Source organism: Panthera uncia (assembly GCF_023721935.1).
Source record: "Panthera uncia isolate 11264 chromosome A3 unlocalized genomic scaffold, Puncia_PCG_1.0 HiC_scaffold_12, whole genome shotgun sequence".
NCBI lineage: Eukaryota > Metazoa > Chordata > Mammalia > Carnivora > Felidae > Panthera > Panthera uncia.
In genome coordinates, this window is record NW_026057579.1 from 487,918 (window position 1) to 512,064 (window position 24,147).

The following is a 24,147-nucleotide window of genomic DNA, read 5'->3' on the forward strand; positions in this document are numbered from 1 at the left end:
TGGTCCTCAGTAAATACTTAATGAATTAGTTAATCCATAGTAACAAAATTATACAATATAACAAATTTGACTGGTGAGAACTTTCATTAACTTTCATTAAGTAGCCCACCTGGACTTCTTGGCATAGATCTTTAACTAGAAAACGGTCGCAGTTGTAAACAGTAGCACAAGAGAAACCGTGTTTATTGCAGTCCCAGAAGGTGCCCCGTATCTGAAACAGTGCTCACAAGGCTTTGTTACATGTTTTCATTTAATTTATATAACCTACACATATGAGAAGAAAGGAAGAAGAAAACACCAACTTAAAAAGAAGTTATTTTTGTAAATGTCCTTTGGACACCTAGCTTGAAACTCAGAGCACAATAAATAAGTACGAGGTTGGCAGAACACATCATGTGGTGAATTTTGATTTCGAAGCTAGCTTAGGAAAAACCTATGTAATCTTGTGTTAGAAAGTTAGTAGAGGGGCGCCTGGGTGGCTCAGTCAGTTAAGTGTCTGACTCTGGATTTCAGCTCAGGTCATAATCTCACAGTTCGTGGGATTGGGGCCCACGTAGGAGTCTGCACTGTCAGCACAGAGCCTGATTGGGATTCTCTCTCTTCCTCTCTCTGCCCCTCTCCCACTCACACTCTCTCTCTCTCTCTCAAAATAAATAAACATTAAAAAAAAAGAAAAGAAAAAAGAACTTTCTCTCCTCCCCATGTATTAAAAAAAGAAAGAAAGAAAGTTGGTATAATATTAACAAAGGAAAATTATTTGACTTGGAATTGTGTTTTTATCTTTCTTGTGCTTATGATGTGGGGGGTGCACAAACTCACCGAACACAAGTAAATAAGCAGCTTTTCTGAAGGCAGTAGAGCCGTGGCAGTTATTCTTCACTGCATTGTAATTTTGTCCAGAACCTGTAACTCCTCAGATACAAGAGTAATACCTTTAATCTTCTTAACCGTGATTCACTTCATAACTTGACCCACAGCTGTAGTAGAGAAAAGGAGCAAGGAGAAGGAATGTTCATGTAATGACTGGACAGAAAGCAAAGTAACAGGAAGGTGGGGGGCTGCAGAAGGGCCTTATGTGAGAAAATGTGTGGGTGCCTGAGAGAAATTGAGTCGTTAGTTATAAACAGGAAGAGGGTGAGGAGAACACAACACTCACTTTACCTTCCCTTCTTTGCCCTCAGAGGATAATGTCAGAAGATTCTCTGTTCTAGATCATTCCTGGGTCAATTATTAAGGACAAGTTGGAAAGGGAGATTTTAGTGGCCTTTCTCTAGATAAATGTTCGTGACTTCTGAACATATCTCCCCAAGTATTAACCAAGAACATTACGTTTAGTATGTAAAGTGTGAAGTGCTTTCTGAGGCCTCTGAATTCTTGGAGTAAGGCACAATGGCTCTCAGCATAACAACTGTAAAACATGTGGCCTCAACCCACACAGACTTTATGGCCCATCTGAAGAGCAAACTAGCTTATTTGACACAATTGGAGAATAACACAGGAAGGAGTCAGAGGGCTTTGGGACTTCATGTAGGCCTTGAAAAAATGGGTATGATTTCAAAAAGTGGACAGAATGGGAAGGTAAAGGCATTATTCAGAGGGAAGAGACAACATGAACTAAGATGTGGTATTGAGAAAGAAACATAGGCAGAAGGGATGGTAAGGTATTGATTGTTGTGGGAAATAATGGGAAATAAAATGGAATCAGGTGAGTACGGCCAGATACTAGAGAACCATTAAAACGAGAACATTTGTCCACTTGTTCTGGTGGATAATAAAGAGGTTTGACATTTGTACAGAGGAATAATGTTACTTTCTCCGCCATCATGCCACCCGGGCTTTTACTTGGGAATGGAAGGATGGTAGGATTTGAGTGATTCTGTAGTCCTTTTGTGACAGGATGAACCTAATCATAATGATTATGTGGATGAAAATGAATCTTTTTTAAAAAGGGTCCAAAAAATGAACTACAAAGAAGCTGTGCTGCCGTAAGATCATCGTTGCCAGACAAACGATGCATCAAACATTTGGTGTGTTACTAGAAAGTAACAATAGAAGATGATATAGGGAAATCACAGCTTTTGAACAGTTACTCAAAAGGAACGTATTTCTCAGAGATCTAAAATTAATCAGATAAATGAAATAAATGAGTTTATCAAGTTTCAGAAACCTAGTCAAGAAATACCAATTGTCAAACCAGTTATTTCACTTAAAGTGTTTGCTGCTACAGGGCTCCTGGGTGGCTCAGTCAGTTAAGCATCTGACTCTTGATCTCAGCTCAGGTCATGATTTCACAATTTGTGGGGTTGAGCCCCAGGTCGGGCTCTGCACTGATGAGCCTGCTTGGGATTCTCTCTCCCTCCCTCTCAACAAACCCCCCCCCCCCCCCCCCCCCCCCGCCCATTCTCTGTGTTTCTCTCTCAGTAAATAAATAAACTTTAAAAAAAAAAGTGTTTACTGTTAACAAGAAGCTTAGTGTCCCAGAATCTGAGTTCAAGGGCAGTTTCAAGTGGTCTGAGAGGATGATGCTCCAAAGTGGGTCAGCCTCATGGTAAAGAACCAGCCTAGCTCTCAGCATCTGCTGAATGATTTTGGTGCAAGACCGATCTCTCTATAATGCTGTGGTCTAGTAGCTTCAGTTCAAGCCAGGTTATATGCTGGATCAGATAGACAGTTTTTTAAAATGCATTTTCTGGAACAGTGAACAGAATGGCCAAGAAACTTGTAATGAAGCCTATCCAAAAAAAAAAAAGAAAAAGGAGAAGAGCTCACTACATCATGAGAACTTAACCCCTCTGTGGTTGTTTTTGTGTCTCCCTCTCTCTGCACCTCCCCCGCTTGTGCTCTGTCTCTCTCTCAAAAATAAAAACACTAAAAAAAAAAAAAAAGAAAAAGAAAATTTGAGCCAGGGGATAGTAAATACAACATTTCATGTTTCATTCCTCAGGATATTTATTATTTTTAAATACCGTTGTATATTTAAGCTGTATTTACCAAACTTACCTAATTATAAGATAACTGGGACCCTTGTCAAAAATATAGATTTTCAGGGGCGCCTGGGTGGCTCAGTCAGTTGAGCGGCCGACTTCGGCTCAGGTCATGATCTCATGGTCTGTGAGACCAACAGATCTCATGGTCTGTTCAAGTCCCGTGTCGGGCTCTGTGCTGGCAGCTCAGAGCCTGGAGCCTGTTTCGGATTCTGTGTCTCCCTCTCTCTCTGACCCTCCCCCATTCATGCTCTGTCTCTCTCTGTCTCAAAAATAAATAAACGTTAAAAAAAATTAAAATATATATATATATAGATTTTCAAATCTCCTAGAATCAGTTTCCAGGCAGGGGCCTAGAGAACTGTGTTTTTACCAAATATTCTGGATGAATTCTATCCTCAGCCAATTTCAGGAAACACTGACTTAAGCCAGTTCAATATGCCTGAACGCTGGCAAGTTGTCATTGCGTTAAGATAATGTGTTACATGGAATTTGCTTGTTCAAGTTAATAGATGTTACTATATCATGTGGCAGTCGAAGCATGATAAATATTAATGTTGACAGACTCGTAAGTTTAGGGTTAACAGCGTTATCTTTTGTGTGGAATTTTTCTGTCCTCTGCAAGATACTGGGTGTGTGGAAGTAAAGACACACTCAAAACTAAGCACTAGTCTACATCCCCATCTCGAAGGTGCTTTTCTAGGGTATAGGAGGCTTTCAGTCCTGTTACGGCATTCTTAGTACATTTGATATCTGTACTTTCCCATTTTGTCTTCCTTCCGGAATGCATATTCTCAAGGATACTTCTCTCATCTAAGAACATTTGCGTGTGTCCTCAAAGTACTGAAACTTCTACAGTTATCTTTTGTGCAGTTCAAGTTGTGCATAGACCTTGGCCAAAGGCCAGTCTAAAGCAAATATCTTAGAAGGAAGGTGCCTTTTCCTCTTAATGGTTATTTTTTCTTTGGATAAAAATCTTAACACTTGTAATCTTGTCGCATTGTAATAAAGCTCTGCATTGTCCAGCACCTGTTAAATTGTTGCAAAATTGAGGGACTCAAAAATACCTAAGCTGGCTTGTTTGTTTGATTTGTTATACCAGAGGTTCTTTCTGCTTCTCCAAACCTGTTGGTCTTTTTGTTTTAAGCAAGTCTGGTCACGGTTCCCAAACAACAACCAAATCACACTGTCCTGCATTTCTCAAAACCGTTGACAATCTAGCTAGGCAAGACAGAAACACACAAAAAGTAAAATAAGTACAGCAGACGCTGCCTGGCAGTTTCATAGTACAGGAATGACACAGACAGTAAAACCTAAATTCCTGGGAAAGAGAGTTGATAATCTGTAAATTTATGAACAGATACAATTGCTCTTCTCTCTGACAGAGGAAAAAACGTCTGAACACCTCTGTGGCATCTTCTAAGAAAGGCATGCACATGTTTATCCAGTGCTTTCTTCATTTCTTTGCAGGCACGTTCCTGTGTGACCTCCCTTCTTCTTTTGCACACTGTCCTGCTTAAGTGTTATTTCTCATGAGCATCTTTAGGTTTTCTTAAGGATATTTCTCAGACTCCTGAAGCAGATATAATCAGAACAGCTGAATGGGCATAAGAGGAACTGGAATCAAATCTGAGTCAGACTTTCAGGGGACTTCTGCTTTCTAGTCCTGAGAAGATGGTGATTTGCGTTGGCCTAGGCTCTGGGGATCAGATAGTTTGTTTTCCCGTCCGTATGCCAGCATTGGCCTCCCAAGTCTCGCCTTGCGCCTGCCTCTTCATCTCTTTTACACCACCACAGGCAGGCAGCAAGGTCAACCGAGTGCCTGAATTTTACTCCAGGTGAAAGAATTCAGAGATACAACACGTGTATTGGCAACATAAGTCACATATCCTAGCCTCAGTTCTTTTCTCCCTAGAGAGACGCAAGCCTAAAGCTTTGTACACTTCCTGGGGCGCCCTTTGGCTGTGCCCCTTTGCATCAGACCTTTCTGTTTGGTTCTGTTCTTTAGCTCTCAAGTTCTTTACACCTCAAGGCTTGGCTTCCACTCCTAGACCATCATTTACCCATTTGGATTTCTGGAAGAGAAGGGGCCTTTCCTCTCAAAGTTCCTTTCTTTTGATCCTACCCCTCTTCTTCCTGTGTCACCACTCCTCTCTAACCTACTGCTTCAGAAACCACATTTCCAGCCTCCGAAGGCTCCCCTGAGCTCTGCGTGTGCACACACCACTTTATTCCTTTCTCCTATCCCTTGCCCTAAGGCGCACAAGAAGTTGGTCTTCTACTCCTTGACCTTAACCTGAACAAGCTTTTGTTCTGCCTCTCATTCCTCTGAAAGATAGAGTTCTAAAAATGGGCTCCCATCTCCATTTTCCCTTGGAAGTCCTATTCATGAATTTATAGAGCATATTTGCACATTACCAGTAATCACTGTCTTAATATATGAGCTTGTATAGTTGTATTTTAATAAGAGCTTTGCTGTCGTATTTGGAGATTGGCCCTCAAATCTAGCTTACTTTGGGGAGGCCTATGTCTCCGTCTTTACCATTCAAGACCAAACTTAGTCAGATGTGAATGTGCACTAATTAAATAGCACATCTTTAAACAAATTTTTTTTTATGGAAAGTGTTTTGTCAGACCATGCAAATGAATCGGCCAGGCTGTTAGAAGGCTTTACTGGAGCTCAAGTTTGAGCTCTTTGTCTAGAACCGTTGTGTCTGACCCTGAGAGGTTATCTGTTGGGAGTTGTAAGTAACAGCGTGGATGTGCCGTAGTTCATATTCAGGCCTCCGTTGCTGTTTACTAGTTCAGGATCTCTACTGTGTTGTTGCCTGGTTAAAACTCAGTTATAGTAAAATATTCATCCAACAAGATGTCTGATCAATATCCATCTATTAAATCTGCTTTCTTTACTTTCATTTCAGATTTGTCCAATATGTGCAGCATTACCTGGAGGCGATCCTAATCATGTCACGGATGACTTTGCAGCTCATCTTACACTTGAACACAGAGCCCCTAGAGATTTAATATCCTTTTAAGAAGCAAGAAGGGATAGAGTTGTTTGTAATGTTTGTCATTTTGATTATTTTTAAGGACAACATACCCAAAGAGATAAACTAACTTCCAAATTATTTGAGTTTATTTGACCTTTCCTAAAAGTGACTCGGTGTTGAGATGCAATTTATTTCTCTTGTTATATGCTGTGCCCGTCACATGAACAACACTCACTGAAAGCCGCCTTGCTCGTCATCTTCACTTCGTTTCGGTCAGATTCCCTTAAGACCGTTTGCCCGGGTGATAAGTCTTCAGTAGGGTGTTTTCATACAAAAGAGGAAAACACTAATCCAAATTAAAATCTAGTTGAGTACAAGGAGAATTTATGTGCTTCCCCTCTGTGTCCTCTGTTGCCGTACCCTGTTCTAATGGGGGATGATGAGCAGGAGTGCATGCCGGGGCTCCTCTCCCTTGGGAGCCCCTTTCTCCAGAGACCGCCAATCCCTGCCCAGTCTCTGAGTAGGATCGCATCAGTTCACGGCCAGCTCTGAAGTCCTTTCCCGCTTTCCTTTCTGCTTCCCCTTCACAAGTCTGTCTCTCAGCAGTTGCTGGTGATGTTCCCTGTGATCTTCAAGAGATGAACAGCCCACCGGAGTAATTAATTTTGTACGCTGTGTGCTTCTCGTCTCAAGTTATGAATTGTTTTTCGAAAACTGTCACCTATTAACTCAGGGGTCCATTTTCATGTAAAGGTTTCAGTATTCATTGCAGTTTGAAGTGGTTCAAGAGCTAATCACGACTTTCATCTTTGCCAGACTTTATTCTGATTTCTTTGATTGCCTCCCGGCAACCATAATCCAGCCATAGTCCTACTGAGGAAGAAACTGGTTTGACGGTTTTCTTGTCCCCCAGCTCCCATCCCTTGCTCACAGTTCCCAATGTTCTAATTGGCAGCATGGCCCTTCAGAGTTAGGGGAATAAAAGAAAACGAAAGCAAATACAAAGATATGGAGCCAACCTAAGAAATGAGAATGTCAGCCAGACCTGAGCCAGTCAAGGACAGAGGAACAGATGACACCACTTTTCCTCTCTCCTAAGTGCTGAGGACATGAAAGCATAATGAAGAAAGTTGTGACTTTTTTGTTTTTTTCTTGAAGAGAATAAGAAAACCTGAATGGGCCAAGAATGCTTAAGTCTTTGAGTCACTTCACATTTTATATGAAAGAATCTTACAACAATACGGAGCGGGGTTATGCTTGATCCCTGTTCTGCACCATCTTCATGGAGAAGCTAGGCAAGTAATTGCAAGCCAGGCTGTTATCCTGAATCCTGAACTTTTTCAGCAAGTTCGGGGTCCTATAATGAAATTAGTATCCATTCAGTAGAATGTCCCATGTCACCTACATCCATTTTTGTGAGATTTTTATAAGTCCCTGGTTATCAAGAGAACATTAAATTATGCAAAATAAAAATAGGAGAAGGCATATGTTACATTTTAGATTCCTAACGAGTATTGCCATTAAGCTCTGGAAAACAAAATGTTGACATTGCAGTTATCCTGGAAATATACTGATTTTTCAGGTACTTCAAGTGATTCTGTGTGGTGACTTTGTCATGAGGGAATAGCTTCTCTCCGAACCTCATAGGCACCAGAATTTTTTTTTTTTTTTTTGCTGTTTAGATGGAACCTTCCTAAAGTGTACTTTTTACACCTAGATGCTTTTTTAAAAACAAAATATGGTGATCATAACATTACTTCCTGTAGAACCTAAGCCATTATCATGAATACCATGATGAAACAGTACACATTATAATGGCACCTGAGGGCTTCAGTAATCACTCATCCTATCCTTAAATCACTCCAAAATCATCGACTGAAAACTGGGAAGCCAGCAAAGTTATTCTGCACCAGGGCACCTGGGTGGCTTAGTCGGTTAGGTGTCCTGACTTTGGATCAGGTCATGATCTCACGATTCATGAGTTTGAGCCCCACATCAGGCTTTCTGCTGTCAGCATAGAGCCCACTTGAGATCCTCTGTCCCCCACTCCCTCTCTGCCTCTCACCTTCTTGCGCTCTCTCTCTGGCTCTCTCAAAAATATTTTCAATAAACATTTTTTTAAAAAAGTCATTCTGTACCATATAGCTGTTCCGTGTACTGCTTTGAAAGAAAAGTCTCTTTGGCTGTGCTTTACCCATACATTTACCTGTGTGGAAACAACAGTGTTGTCTTCATGAGTTTGGGCGGCTGTTCGCTGTTCAGGACCTTTACTTTGAGTCAGCTGTAGAAGGTGGGTGAGGCTGCTAGCTTTGACTTTTGTTTTGTTTTTTTTAAGTAATTTCTTCTGACAGCCAGCCAGGCACCCCTCAGAATTTGACCTCTTGATAAATGTGGTGTTACTCTCTCTCTGTCCACTGCTATTAAAAAATTCAAATCTAGTTTTCAGTTTAGCAGCAGCATTAAAAAACAACTTGAAGACAGATTAAAACTAATAACCAAAAGGAGTCTTTTATTCCTGAATTTAAATTATTCATGCTGGGGGCACCTGGCTGGCTCAGTCAGAGAGCATGCAACTCTTGATCTCAGGTTGGTGAGTTCGAGCCCCATGTTGGGTGTAGAGATTACTTAAATAAATAAAATGTAAAAAACTGTAAAAATGTAAATAAAACTGCTCATACCTTTCTTTTCTATTCCAGATGATAATTGAGATTTGATTAGCATAGCTCCCCTCAGATAAAAAAATTGATGCTTTTTAATTTTGGTTACTTAAGTATGAACATATATGAAATTCAGCCCTGAGGTCAGGGTAAGGCGATGCCTTATCTTGGGAGTCTGACCCAATGGTGCCCTTTACCCCACCCGGTTATTGTCGTTGGAGGCTAGGAAGAAATTTGTTCCTATCTGGAAAAACATTTTTCCCTTTGAAAACACACACACACACACACACACACACACACACACACACACACTCACACACTCACTCACTCACTCATTCACTCACATGTTGCTTTATATTTGAGTGTCTTTTTTTTAGCGTTAATAGCTCTTGTAGATATGGTTGTGATGTTTGCATTCTAAATGAAATGTGCTATTTTTAAATGCTTACAATTTAGGAAATCTGCATGTCTGTCTAACAGGGGCTCGAGTGATTTTTTTTTTTTTTCTTTCTGTGAAATACTTGGGTTCTTTTCTTAACTTTGGAGTTACGATGAATCGAGTGGTGTTCGACATGTACGTAGAATGTTTCACCCTGGCCGGGGACTAGGAGGTCCTCGTGCTCGTAGATCAAACATGCACTTTACTAGCAGTTCTACTGGTGGACTTTCTTCCTCTCAGAGTTCATATTCTCCAAGCAATAGGGAGGCCATGGATCCTATAGCTGGTAAGTTAGTTTCCCATTAATAAAGGAAATGGCCAGGGAGGGGGCCTTCCTTTAAAATGTTTTGGTGGAATTTGTCGTTTTAGTCTCTCATCATGCTCCTACATTCCTTCACAGAACTCCCCCGAATTTTATTAGTATGAAATATTTTAAAAGTGGGCAACATAAAGTAGTTCATATCATTCTGACATTTCTTTAAGCACTTAGAGCAGAAGATACTAAGAAATGGCTCTGGGTTCTATTTGTGGCCTGTATTGAAACCCAAGAAAATGATCAAAGATTTCAGAGTCAAAGACTTTCAGAGTTCCATGGTTCAACCCCCACAAGCACACAGATAATAAAACTAATTGACAAGACTAGAGAATTAAGCTCTTCTCATAGAAGAAAGTAAAGTAGGAGTTTCTCTGTTCTTGCCTTGATCTGAGAACTATACTCTTAGGGAACATACTGAAAAGTATGTGTTTCAGTAGCTTGAGAAAATCTTATTTAAAAAACGACAACATTTGAATATGTAGTTCATAGCCAAGTCTTCTGGGCTTAGTACATGACCAACCTGGGAAGCCAGCAGCAGAGCAAAGAGGTTGGAGGTGAAAATACAATGTCAGAAATCACAGTAGCCTGAGACTGTAAGATGCACGAAACACAGACAGGCTAAGGTAAGACTCTGGGAAGCCTGTACAAGTTCTGAAATGTGTGCGCATGGTGAATATGTGCCTGAAAATCGTGATGCACCTTGCAGAACACCCTGGGACGCTGGTAAGTGTGGATCTGTGGTACAAACTAGGAACAGTTTTACTCATAAAATGTTCTTAAAAATGTACAGACCTACAGATATAACCTCTAAATTCCAAATGTGCTTTGGGCATTTGGATGTGCAATAAACCCTGTGAACTGAGTTTTGGGGATTTTAAAAAATACTTCTTCATCCAAAGGGAATATTTACCTACTGTCTTTGTTAGTAGGCTGTAAAAGTTCATTTCTGGAAACAAAATTCAAAAGTGAGAAATTCTTTCCAATTTTTTCTGCCGATGGAAATTAGTTTATTTTAGTTGTAGGCTATATGAAAGAATGGTGTAAGAACCTGTGGGATAAAACAACAGTGAGCTAGAAAACAGAAACACCCGTTAAAGAATTTTAACGATGAAGAGTATTTGCTAGTAAGGCAGACAATTCCACGTAATTCCATGTGAGCTAGGTGGAACTCTCCCATGTGGGACAAGGCGCTTCCTGCACCCTACTTAGACGAGCACTCAGGAACAAAGGTCCACATTGCTCTTGATGAGTTCAACCTTATCGAAAGAAGAGAGTCTGGATTGTAACAGGCCACTAACTAGGCTGTACAGTCAGGAGCCAGTCAGCCTTACTGAACATCACCAGTGATAGTCCAGTGGTACTCCAGGACTCTCAAATGACAGTACCAGAAAGTGCCAGAGACAAGGCAAAGATGAGTGGTGCAAGGGTCACAGATAGAAATGATCTGGGCCTCTTGGATGTAATTCGGATCATCATTCAATCATTGAGTAAATGTTCGAGGCCTACTATGCGCCAGGCACTGTTCTAGGAGCTGGAATAGTATAAATGGTAGACTTGACCCCTCCTTTCATGGAGCTTGTATGGAGAAGGTTTATATTATGATTGGGCCAGCAGATGATCCACTTTAATTTACTACAATATTAAGAGAAAGTATAACTAAATCAGTCCATTAAGCAACAATCTGTTATGTTCTGCTTAAAAATAATTGTATGTCGGTTAATATTCATGGATTTGCATTCTCCATGCACAACAGCCGCTACCTCCAGAAGGCATTCTAAAAGGTACCGAGGGGCGGCGCCTGGCTGACTCAGTCAGTAGAGCATGCGACTCCTGGTCTTGGGATTGTTAAATTCAAGACCCACGTTGAGTGTAGAGATTACTACCTACAAATAAGATCTTTAATAAAAGGAAAGGTGCTGAGCTCCCAGCTGAACTTTATGTTGCCATGGATACCCACCTGCCTGTTGGCCATCGTTTTTAATGCTCCTCTAAAAGCGCGCGACCTTCAGCCTTTTGTTTCCCGCAGCATCTAACGAGACATTAACCCCCTTCGTTTCCGTTGGCAGAGCTGCTGTCTCAGCTGTCAGGAGTGAGGCGGTCCGCGGGAGGACAGCTTAACTCTTCGGGCCCTTCCGCTTCGCAGTTGCAGCAGCTGCAGATGCAGCTGCAGCTGGAGCGGCAGCACGCGCAGGCGGCGCGGCAGCAGCTGGAGACCGCCCGCAACGCCACCCGGCGCGCTAACACGAGCGGCGTCACCACCACGATCACGCAGTCCACGGCAGCGACCAACATCGCCAACACGGAAAGCAGTCCGCAGACTGTCCACAATTCCCAGTTTCTTTTAACAAGGTAGCTCGTCTGTCCGCACAGCTTTGACAAGCAGTGTTTGGCTGGCGCCACGTGGTCTGAAATGATCTTTTCTCTCTTGTGCCTTGTCCGTGTTCTTAAAGGCTGTGTTTGATCCGACCCTTAAAACTACAATCTCCGCAAAACCGCATATTCAGTATTTCCCCGAGAATATGAAGAATAGTGGTTAACACAGAACTGCTAGTGGTCTCGTTCTGACAGTAAATTATCATCTCATGTGAATTTTTTCCCCGTTTTGCCCGTACAACTGAAACACCATTCTCATTACATTCTGGGGACATATTAGGTATCTTTATTGTCATAATTAACATTGCTTTCCTTTTATTGCCAGTTTCAGTCAGCTGTGAAACATAAAAGGTAGGGGAGAGGATTTCACAACATAGTGGTTTTCTCCTGAGAATTTTTAAAGAAGCAGGATTTAAGTTCTTGAAATTGGCACAAACAAAAGTGACAGTTTTCAAAAATTTTTACCATAATGCAAAAAAGACTATGCAGTACATACAGAAAATGGTTTTACTGGATGGAATAGAGTTCTTACCTGCTTCTGAAAATTACCATCAGCAACTGAACATCTTTTTCTCCCAGGCCTGTCGGCATTTTATGTGACTTTTAAGAACATAAGGAATTTTAGAAAGAGCAGTGATGAGAAGACTTAGGCTCAACAGGTAATGAACCTGGACTAATCTGGGCCTTTAACAGAGCATAGAGGAATATAAAGTAAAAACTGGGAAGTGAAGGAGAAAAGCAGTGTAATGTATCAGTTATCTCCAAACTGATGCTAGAAGACAATATTAGTTCTCTGTATATTTCATTTATATCATACTTGTAAATGTCTCTGTTGGTACAGTGGCACCTGTGCCTAGTTATAAATAATATGTTTTGGATGCAGAATAAAAAATGATTGCGGACCCCTGTCTAGAGCCCCAGGTTTGCCACTACCTAGTTCGGACCTTTGGCAAATCACTTCTCTATACCTCAATCTTATCATCAACAGCTTGTGAGTTTTGCCTCATGAGAAAGAGAATTATTTTGAGGATGAAATGGAATATTGGTATATGTATGGTCTAGCTCAGTATCTGACATATAATAAAGGCCCAATTAATGGTTCCCGTTATACTCATTTGTTAGGGGTCTAAGGAGGAGGTTTCAGGTGGGGGAATTTACCTTGGGATTATCTCTGCAAAGACAGTAACTGTGCTTGGTGATTACCAGAAAAGGTTGCTTCGACATAAACCGCAGAGCCACAGATGGAGCTACCCTTGCTACCATGTAGCCTTACCTTTTTGGGTCTTCCAGCTTGGCAGATCTAGATACTTACCTCAAACAGGAGACCTGACAGTGTGTATATCCACTGAGAGTTCACTGACTGTGGGTGGAATGAATGAATGTCTTTGGAAAAGACATCTTCTCACCCTTGACGCTTGGCCCGTTCTTTTTCTTTAGCCTGAAACTCAGTGGGCTTGATTTGGGATTTTTCTCTCTCTAGTTCTTCTACACCACACCCAACTCCCAGGGCGTGGTGTGGGTGGCCTCTGAGCAGCCTTCCTGGATTCTGGTCATAGCTTCTTGAAGGGCCCCTTCTGTCATCTGATACAGTACGTTGCACATATCTTACAGTTTACAGACCACTTTTCCTACCTTTCACTGTATCATTTGATCCTGACTGGTAAGATCTATCTTAGGTAGTATTTCCAGAAAAACGTTACCTGGGACTTTATATATTCTAAGGAACATGTAGAGTTACTTATGTTCAGGTTTTTTTTCTTGACAAACAATTTTGGGCAAAACTAACTAACAAAAGTAGCTCATTTATTATTGGGCTTCTCAGAACTTTAACTATATTAATACGCATTATGAATCTTTAAGGGGAGGAAAGCTTCAAGGCTGTAGTATTTCCAAAGAAAAAACCTGGTCTCTGGTCACATAGCCCTTATGTGATCTATGTGGGGCCCAAGCCTTATCTTTGGCCTCTTTAACCAGGCACAGTTCCTGTTCATGACACCCTGGAACTCATCGTGGGGAAACCGTTGCCTTTGGATCCAAACTGTGGATCTTTTAGAAAATTATTGTTGCAGTGCTTGGGTCAGATTTCAGTCTTTTTGGCAATAGAGTCAGCTAACTGGCTAACTCCCAGTTTGAAGATCTTCACAAGCTTTGCAGTTACTTCTAGATCCCAAATGAAGTTTGGCACATTAGGAGATCTAGCCCTGGTACCAGATTTTATCTACTTTTTAGGAATGAAATATTTTCTCAGTTATTTACTAAAAATAAAAACAATAATATTATAGGGTACCTGGCTGGCTCAGTAGAGCATGTGACTCTTAATCGTCTTAAAAAAGAAAAAAAAAAAAAACCAGTAATATTGCAATTACATGCTCTCCAAAGTGTTGGGGATCTCAGGCTATATGTCTCTGCTTTGCTCACTGTGTAGGTAGTCTTCTGTGTATCATCAGTCATTTCCTTCCAGTGTGAATTTAATGGCTTTTATGTAATTACTTTTCAGATCCTTTTGCTTCAAGTTCTGAAATTTAGATCTTTTCATTTGTCTCTGAGCCATAGATGTAATCATCCAGTGGTTTTGAACTTGACAGCTGTTAAGATTTTGAGCATGTCACTTAACCTCTGCTTCAGCTTCCTCTTCCTGTAAAATGTTAGTAATATGACCTAACTCATAGGAGTTAAAAGAGATAATAACCTACAGAAAGCACTTAGGACAGAGTTTGACCCATAGTAAGGGCCCGGTATGTATTGTCACTTTCAGCATAGATAGGACAGCAGAGAGCAGGTGCCTGTCCCTGAGGAGCATGGGCTCTAAGTGCACCATCTCTGGGCAAGGCACCTGTCATACATGCCTGCCAGGCACCCTTGCACTCTCACAGTCTTCTCCCTGTTTGGTTACTTGTCCTGACCCCAGTGCTCCAGCTAGTATCCCTTTCTTTCTTTACCCCCCCCCCCCTTTTTTAAAGTTTATTTAGTTTGAGAGTAAGAGAGAGAGAGCGTGTGTGCATACGCTGGGGAGGGGCAGAGAGAGAGGAGAGAGAGAAACCCAAGCAGGCTTGATCTCACAAACTGTTATGACTTGAGCCAAAACCAAGAGTTGGATGCTTAACTGACTGAGCCACCCAGGCTCCCCTCCCTTTCTTTCTTTGACACTAAGAATGTAGAGAAATAAAATCAATAACTGAAACTAAGCAGAACTTTGCGTAAGTCATTTATCAGGTGAGTAACAAGAATTCAGCTCTTAACATCTGTCCAGTGTCCATGCAGATGAACCAAGTTTCCCAGCGTGATGCAGATTTCATAAGTGCATATATCAGATGAGCGTACCTGGCTCTTAGTCCACCCTGCTGCTCAGTCCTGGGTAGGAGAAACAGGGTTGGGGCAGGGGGGGGAGGGCATGCGCATGCGTGCGTGTGTGTGTGTTTTCCTGACCTCTCACCCTTCGGGAGGTATCTTCATTTTAGGAAGAATTGGATGGAAGTAATAGAGAAAAGTCAAAGGAACTTCTAGGGGTTTTTTTCGGGCAAATATTCTAGTCACTAGTTTTTGTGACCAGTGTTGCTCCTTTTCCTCGTTTTACTGCCCACGGGTGAAATTCTGGTTAGGAACTCACTACTTCGTCAAGCATACTACCTATTGGAAATTTTGTTTTCCTCTGAAAAGTGCTCACCACCACTTTTTCCAGAGGGAGCATGAGAAGTCTAAGTGTATTTTTTCTCATTGAACCTAAGGAAAGCGTAGATTTGGGTAGCGGTGTTGCTCGAAGTGTGGGGAGTTCACCTCAACATGATGGCGGTGATACATTAGAGCAGAGTGTTTCAGCAGTATGTCTCAGAGTCCGAGTTCTGCCACCTAGAAGCTGGCACAGGAGACATTGTCGAAATTGACCCTGCACTTGTGTGCTGACATCTTACCGGTAAGACCGTTTCTTTTTTCTGTTTCGCAGGTTGAACGATCCTAAAATGTCGGAAACAGAGCGCCAGTCCATGGAAAGTGAGCGCGCGGACCGCAGCCTGTTTGTCCAAGAGCTCCTTCTGTCCACTCTAGTGCGCGAAGAGAGCTCGTCCTCCGACGAGGATGAACGGGGGGAGATGGCAGATTTCGGTGCTATGGGCTGTGTAGATATTATGCCTTTAGATGTTGCTTTAGAAAACCTAAATTTAAAAGAGAGTAATAAAGGAAATGAGCCTCCACCACCTCCTCTTTGATGACATCCCAATTCGCAGACAATGTCCTCTGTGCTGTATTTGCCAATGAAAGTGGACAACAACTATCTTGGGTTTGTTTGGTGATTGTAATTTCAGGTCTGTCACTCTTGTTACATTGTGTACATTCAAAGGAAGAGAGAAAATATATATGATAATCATTTCCACTTAACTAATTTTTACTTCTAGCAGGTAAATGTAGGTAGCAGTGCAGGGGTGATCTCTGCTTCCTGTACCTTGACATGCAAAAGGCTCTCCTAATACTCCACATTCAAACTGAAGAGGAAAATTGAAATCTCTAATGAAGCTGCTGTGTGTATTTATGAATATTAATGAATAAAAACTGCTTGGATGGTTTACCTTAACTACTGCATGAGGTTTTTTGCAGCGTGCATGAGTTTTAGTGACCTTGTTATTTAAAAAATTAAATACAAGGAGTAAAACTTAAACAAAAATAAAAGCCCAAAGCTTTCCTGAACATTATTCAAGGGTTACACGGCAAAAGAGTTACGTGACGAAGTAGCTTTTGAATAATGTCTGCCTGAATCACCTTTCTTTGTGTGCCTCCTACGCACAAAGCCGGCTCTGCAGCGGAATCTGGGGGTCGTAGCCGGGTATCGCGCTCCGCCCTGTGTGACTGTCCTGTCGCCCTGTCAGTCCTCTTACCCGTGCGGAGCTCAGCCTGTCTCTCTTAACTCATCTCTAGAAGACGCACCAGTAAAGCTACTGTCGGAATCTGCTGCAGGGGCGTTTGTGCGCCCTAAAATCAAATCCTGTTCATGTTTGTTTAAAGTTTTTACTTTTTGTGGTTGTTTAAAATTTTTTTCGATTGTTAAATATGTTTTATTCAGGTGTAGATGAATTTCATTTATTCACTGTTCAACAAAGTTAACCTGGATTATGTTGTCTTTGTTTTTGAAAATCTCACATTCTCAATCATACTTTGCGTTATTTGTGTACTTGCTTCATAGTTTGCTGAGACAGATCAGATCAGGGGAGCTTTGAGGATTTGCCTTCCCAGATTTTGTCAGTATATCACAACCAAATTCTTAATGCTAACTCTAGCACCTTTTATTTATTGGGTTTTTTCCGGCATAAAAAGTAAAAGCCTTTTAATTGAATCATGCCACCTATATGCCTATATTATTAATCCTATGTGTAAAAAAAAAAAAAAAAATGTACAGCTTTTTGGGGTTTGGAGGGGCCGGGATATTTTTTATTTTCTGTTTCAGTTTTTGTGCATAGACTTTCACAATGGCTCCAAGGCAGGGACAGCGGGTTTGGGGGTTGGGGGGCAGTTTTTGGAATGTAAATTTAGGACTTTTAAAAAAGGTGCGCACAGCTTCTGATAAATTTATAACTAGACTTAACCTAATCATGTCTTGTTCCAGCTCTCCTTTCTCCAGTCTCCTCTCTTTCTCCTGTCGTCCTTTTCCTTTCCCGTCTGTGTTTCTCCGTTCCTTCAACACGACAAGCATACAGACTTGAACGCCCTCGGTGTTCTTCTGAGAACTGTGAAGTCCATGTTCGTCCAAATGTAACCAAAAAAGAAGTCACCCCACATGTCTAAAAACTGTTTCTTCTCCTGCTTTGAAACTTCAGACTCCACAACAGTTTCCAAATATAATAGCTTTGTTTTCTTTAGTTTCTGTGATGGAAAACGTTTTAAAGGAAAATTTTACACCAGGCTTCTGGTTATACTAGAAGTCCAGCCCAGTAGGGATTTTCTTTTTTTGTTTCTTTTTCTTTCTTTTTCTTTCTTTCCTTTTTTTTTTTTTTTTTTCCTTCCTTTTTTTCAATTGGTTGTTGAGACATTTCAAAAACCAGTTTTCAAGCTGTGGTCTTTTCAAACACATCTTCTGCACATAAGTCACACATTTCAATAAAGCATTTTCAAGACTGTTGACCACTTGAATTTCTTTGCTGTTGTTGAATTAGCCTAACCATTCATTATTCATGGATATCATTATATATCTAATCCAGGATTTTTTTTTTCTTTTTATGCTAAACGTGGAGGTCCTGATTTTGTGTGAATGCATTACTGTGGATGTGAGAAATAGAAATTGCCAATTATGTGCTTTCCCTTTTCTTCACAAATTCTGGGAAAATGTAAGAGCCTTCCTTTTTTGACATGGTTTGAGGGAACAACTGTAAATCCATTCAGGGCAGTTTAATCTAGATGATCAGTTGAACACTTCAGAAGACCTAAAGGTTCCTAAGATTCCATCTCATGTAGAATACTGTATATTAATTATTTTTTACCAGATATTTTACAAATACCTCACCTCATCCTGTATGTAATCAATAATAATGTATTTTAGGGTAGAAAGACACAGACTATCAATATAAAAAATATATTTAAGCCCTTCAAATTCTTGTGTCCTTTTTCTTTAGTTTCTGAATTAACATATTATTGGATTTATTGAATAAAAATAATTACAAAGATTTTGATGTAGAGGAGACAAAATCGATATGCCACTGTTTTACGACACCTCCAAGTTTCTAAGGACCAGATCCTGAGTTTTGCAAGGTTTTTGTTGAGTGTTGAGTGTCTAGGGTATAAGTTTGAAGTGCTCTTCTATAGTTCCTGTCTTTATTTCCTGCTTGGATATAATTTCTTTCTGCTGAAGGTGTTCTGGAAGGAGTTTAATGTCATGACCCTACAGAACCCAAGAAAAAAAATGTATAGTGAAGAAGACGCCCTTCAGAGAATGTTCAAAACTATATTTGTTTCTATTCTGTGTGAATTATGGAACACAATGTGTGTTTAAGAATCCCAAAGTAACTCCCGCTAAGCCATAATTGTGTGTAGGATATTTACAGACCTCACACTCCTGGATATTTCATCACGGAGAACAATGGAATTTGGGATTTGACTGAAATGTAGAATCTATCTCGTGACTTCCTCAGATTGTTTTTCATTCCATTTGCTAAAATATTTCAGCTCTTTTGAACAAAAAGAAACACCTATGCTTTTTTGTAGCTGCAGTCGTAAGATACAATATCTGTATTGTATACAATAGCTCCAGTGAAGTACACAGATTTGTATCTAGATTGTATTATTACTTAAAAAAAAAAAAAAAATTTGGAACCCAGGTTTGTTACTTAACAGAGTAGCCGGTTCTTACCACATTTATTAGATTCAGATAATATAAAAAGTCCTTTCTCCCTTTGGCCCCCAAAGAAATGTAGCTTACGATAGCAGATCCAATATTACAGTAACTGAAGTAACACAAAACTGCATCCCATTATCTATTTAAGGGCAAGTAAACGGGGAGTTGGTCAAGAGGAAGGGGAGTGGAAGGAGGTGGCTGGAGAAAAAAGGTCAGAGTGGGATCCCTGCCATTGAACATTGTTCAATAAAAAATAAGTCTGGGGGCACCTGGGTGGCTCAGTCAACCGACTGAGTGTCTGACTTCGGCTCAGGTCATGATCTCACAGTTCGTGGGTTTGAGCCCTGCATCGGGCTCTGTGCTGACAGCTCAGAACCCAGAGCCTGCTTCAGATTCTGTCTCTCACTCGCTCTCTCTGCCCTCCCCTGCTCATGCTCTGCCTCTCTTTGTCTCAAAAATCAACATAAAAAAAATTTTGTTTAAATAAGTCTAGTATAACTGGGACCTAATACAATTAGTACGGCCCTATGAAACTGGACTGTATAAAAACTAAGCGTAAACGAGGAGTAGGCACTAAAAGCTCTTCAACAAATGTACCAGTTTAGTAAAGGAAAGCCTACAACCATGTTTATATAAGATACCTTGTGTTTTTAAAGTATATGCTTGCACAGCTTTGGAGGCACAAGTAAAACTTACTTCACGGGCAGTAATAAGTAAAACACTAGGTACAAAAGTTTCCCAGAATTATATGTTGAGGTTAATGCTGACACAAAGGTCATGCTTTTCTGTGCTCTTTATAAAGCTCCACTAGACACTTTAAAACCACAACAGATCTCCCTCGGACGGACATGGTAACCAAAGCCCTGTCCCCAGCTTGGAGTGGGAAGGCATTTGCAGTTGGAATGCAAGTCGAGCAGCAGTTTGCAGACTTTTTGAGCTTTTGTGACAATGTTACGAAATCCTGTGGCTTTAAACATGGCCTTATCTGAGTAATTTCATCACAGTGTCCCAAAGCCATGTTCAAGTGACTTTGTTTTTCAGTATAGTGTAAAAATCCAATTTCTTGTGCCCATCAGCTTCAACCATGCTTAAGCATCTAAATGCTGCTTTATCTTTGTTTCAGAGTATACTCATCAGCTCTTCGTTCTTCTTTTTCTCAGCCCGTCTCTGTTAAATAATTGTTCTATAAGTATATGAGCCTGGGGAGTTACTTATTTAAGGAACCCCACAGCACGTCTCGTATATAAATGTTTGTTGCCACGTCCTTCAGATTTGAAAGATTATTCATCTCTCAGTGAAGCTGGCCCACAGGCTAGAATCCACATGGCATTTTAGTCTGTTGTTATCAGGTGGGTAGTGCCTTGCTTAGGTTCCTCATATTACAAAGTAGGATGCTCCCCACAGTTTTACAAAGTCGGTTGAACTTTACAGCAACTGGTAAAAGATTCAATTAAAAAGAAACCCTTAAGGGGCATCTGGGTGGCCCAGTCAATTGAGCGTCAGACTTCAGCTCAGGTCATGATCTCGGGGTTTGTGAGTTTGAGTCCTGGATCAGGCTTGCTGCTGGCAGCCCAGAGCCCACTTTATATCCTCTGTCTCCCTCTCTCTCTGCCCCTCCTCTGCTTGCACTCCCTATCAAAAAATAAACATTAAAAAGACATTTAAAAAAAATAGAAACCCTTAAGTATGATTTTGTGTCCCTGATAATGTTCCTCGGCACACAGATCGCACACAGACATTGATGAATGCGCATGTGTGATTTGAAAACCCCTGTGGACATGTGCACAAACCCCTGTAAGGGCCACTTTCCTCAGGCCTAGACTGACGATTTTTCTCTTCCAGTCTGAGAGGTGTTTACTAATCCTTTACAACGCACCAAGGACCGAGTCTTGACTTTGTTTCCTTTGTAGACAGTGGATGTGACCTGTGATTGGTTGGCTCCTCTGTCTACATAAGCCACCACCACTCCTGTCCTCTCTCCTCATTCATACTTTCTGAGCTCTCAGTAGGTACTGGGCTTTGGTCTAAGCCTAAGCATCATTTACAACTTGCAATTTTTACACACATTTCCCTGTAAGAGAATTTTTCAGAAACAATTTCCTAGAAGAGCCTTTCTCCCTCACCCAGTTGGGAACGTTTTCAGGATCACCAAGTCTTGCATTTCATAGAGAAGGCGTCCAATCCGCTCTGGTGAGTGAGCTTATCCTTTTTGCTTTCTTCTCTTCTTTTTTAAATTTATTTATTTAGAGAGAGAAGGAGAGAGAATCCAAAGCAGAATCCACCCTGTCCACACAGAGCCCGATGCGGGTCTTGATCTCACAAACTGAGATCATGACCTGAGCCAACCGCTCAACCAACTGAGCCATCAAGCACCCCTGAGCTATTCCTTTAAATCTTGCTGCCAGCTTTGAGCACGTTTCAAATTCTGCTGGACACATTAAACATCAGTCTGCATTTACTAGCAAAGCTGGCCCAAAACAGTCGGGACATCCTCTTCTGTAAATTGGAGGAATACCCAGCTCTCCTTTCAGACGCTCTGACCACACCCTATATAAAAGGTTTACGGGAGGTAGAAGCAGCAATATTCCTAGGGTGAGATTTTGTAATCCTAAATGAGCAAGTGGACCAGGTCGCTGGGAAGCAGGCCTCAGCCACTATCTCTAGGGAATGAAGACTTCATAGATTCTTATACCCTAGTCACGTAGACTATCCTGGCCAGTCTTGAATGCCTTTAATTTGGTCTATGACAGCCTCTCATGAGACTAGTTGCACCAATAAAAACAAATTTCGGCGGGCAGTTGGCTGGCTCAGTCGGTAGAGCATGGGACTTGATCTCGGGGTTGTGAGTTCAAGCCCTACATTAGGTGTAGAGATTACCTAAAATCTTCAGGGCGCCTGGGTGGCTCAGGCGGTTAACCATCTGACTTCAGCTCAGGTCATGATCTCGAGGTTTGTGAGTTCAATCTCAGCGTCGGGCTCTGTGCTGACAGCTCGGAGCCTGGGGCCTGCTTTGGATTATGTGTCTTCCTGTCTCTCTGCCCCTGCTCTGCTCACATCCTGTCTCTCTCGAAAATATAAATAAATAAATATCTTCAAAAGAAAAAATCAAGCCATTTTCGGATGTGCAGTACTGATTAAAGTCTGTCGAACTGCAAAAGAGCGTGTCGGAGCAGTCGTTGGAGTGTGGCCCAGCTGGATGGCAGCCACCTTCTTAGCGGACTACTCCTAGAAGCAAAGCTACCTTGGAAAATATCACACTGACTGCACAGTAGCATTTTAGAATAAATTGCAGACATTATAACGGGCTCCCAGGCTACACTGAACCCATATGTGGATTATTTTTTGTAACATCACCACTTGGCCACCCAGTTTTTCCGCGATTTCTGATCCGAATATATTCTTGGGTGCATATATAAATAAACTGTGTTACACACATCACTTTTCATTTCATTCATGTGGATAACAGAGCTTGACTTCAGTGGCTGTATCATATCATTGTAAGATCTAAGTAGTGTCCTTGGGGCGCCTGGGTGGCTCAGTCGGTCCGACTTGAGCTCAGGTCATGATATCGTGGTTTGTGGGTTCGAGCCCCATGTCGGGCTCTGCTGACAGCTTGGAGCCTGGAACCTGCTTCGGATTCTGTCTCTCTCTCTCTTTCTCTCTCTCTGCCCTTCCCCCACTCGCGCTCTATCTCTCTCTCAAAAATAAATAAACGTTAAAAGAAAAAACTTACAAAAAGATATAAGTAATGCCCAACCACAGACTCAGACATCTGTGGTACCAGTGTCTTAGCTGTTCTACAGGGAATTTTATAGTATCAAACACCCCATGGATATCTTATTTTTCCTCTTGTCCCTCTCTGCTTCCTTTCTATTTCCTTCTGGCTTCTGTCTGTGCATGTATGTTTCATTAATGCTTCCGGTGACACCCGAAGTTTTAGCTCCGTTTGCCTACAGAATTTTCAGGCCCCGCCCAGATTACCCTAAGACCCATTGCTGATGTCGTTTAGGAAGACCACCAAGATTATGCTGACCCTGAGAGGTGGAGGTGTGGCCTCAGTCCTCAGTCCAGAAAAGGACTTTGGAATACTCACTTATACTTACTTACAAATTCACAGGGCGAGTGAGACTAGAAGGAATTGGGAAGAACTCGCCAGAATTTCTTCATTGGCGTGACATGAGCCCCACCCACCCAAGACCAGAGAGAGGACAAGGCTTTGCTCCTTATTAACTGTTTTTCCTCTTCAGGGTCCCTGTTGGCCTCTTGACCGTTGTTGGTTTGCCCTTTTTGAGCACCAAACTGCCTCCAGGTAATAGTAGAGTTAAAAGTGATGGTGGAGGGGCACCTGGCTGGCTCAGCGGGTAGAGCATGTGACTCATCTCGGGGTTGTGAGTTCAAGCCCCGTGTTGGGTATAGAGATTACTTAAAAAGAAAATCTTTGGGGCGCCTGGGTGGCTCAGTCGGTTGAGCGTCCGACTTCGGCTCAGGTCACGATCTCGCGGTTCGTGAGTTCGAGCCCCGAGTCAGGCTCTGGACTGATGGCTCAGAGCCTGGAGCCTGCTTCCGATTCTGTGTCTCCCTCTCTCTCTGCCCCTCCCCATTCATGCTCTGTCTCTCTCTGTCTCAAAAATAAATAAACATTAAAAAAAAATAAAAAAAAAAATAAAATCTTTAAAAAAAAAAAAAAGTGGTGATGGAAATCACAGAATTTTGGCCTCTAGCCTGAACAAGAGCTTTAACCTGGGGCTCTAGAGCTTGAGACTATGAAGTAGGGTATCTGGGAAGGAAGGTGGGGTATATATTTTAATAATACTTGAACCATATTTCAATGAGACTTTTAATTCTTTGTAGAGTTTTTGTGCAAGTGTTCACCGTTCTGTGGTTACAGAGCACCAGACATGTCCACCTGAGTAAACTAAAACCCACCGTGTAGACTTTCACCCAGGTGTTTGTCCAGTGGCTCTCGTGCCAGACATTCTCTTCACCCTCCTCTGTTTCAGATTGCCTTCAGCCCAGGATTGGCTAAGATTTCTTTTCTTTTCTTTTCTTTTCTTTTCTTTTCTTTTCTTTTCTTTT

The 24,147-nt window shown here is 41.5% G+C and overlaps 1 protein-coding gene across 3 annotated transcripts in view; it reads left to right on the forward strand.

Annotated features, from left to right (window-relative positions):
- The window catches only part of KCMF1 (potassium channel modulatory factor 1), a 77,636-nt gene extending 61,313 nt beyond the window's left edge, over positions 1-16,323 (forward strand). For all 3 annotated transcript variants that reach the window (XM_049652042.1, XM_049652043.1, XM_049652044.1), the window contains 4 exons: positions 5,906-6,007; positions 9,182-9,356; positions 11,453-11,735; positions 15,700-16,323. In XM_049652042.1, the coding sequence (XP_049507999.1) occupies positions 5,906-6,007; positions 9,182-9,356; positions 11,453-11,735; positions 15,700-15,961 (822 nt within the window). In that variant the 3' untranslated portion in view covers positions 15,962-16,323. The remainder of the gene's footprint in view (positions 1-5,905; positions 6,008-9,181; positions 9,357-11,452; positions 11,736-15,699) is intronic.
- Positions 16,324-24,147: the final 7,824 nt, after the last annotated feature.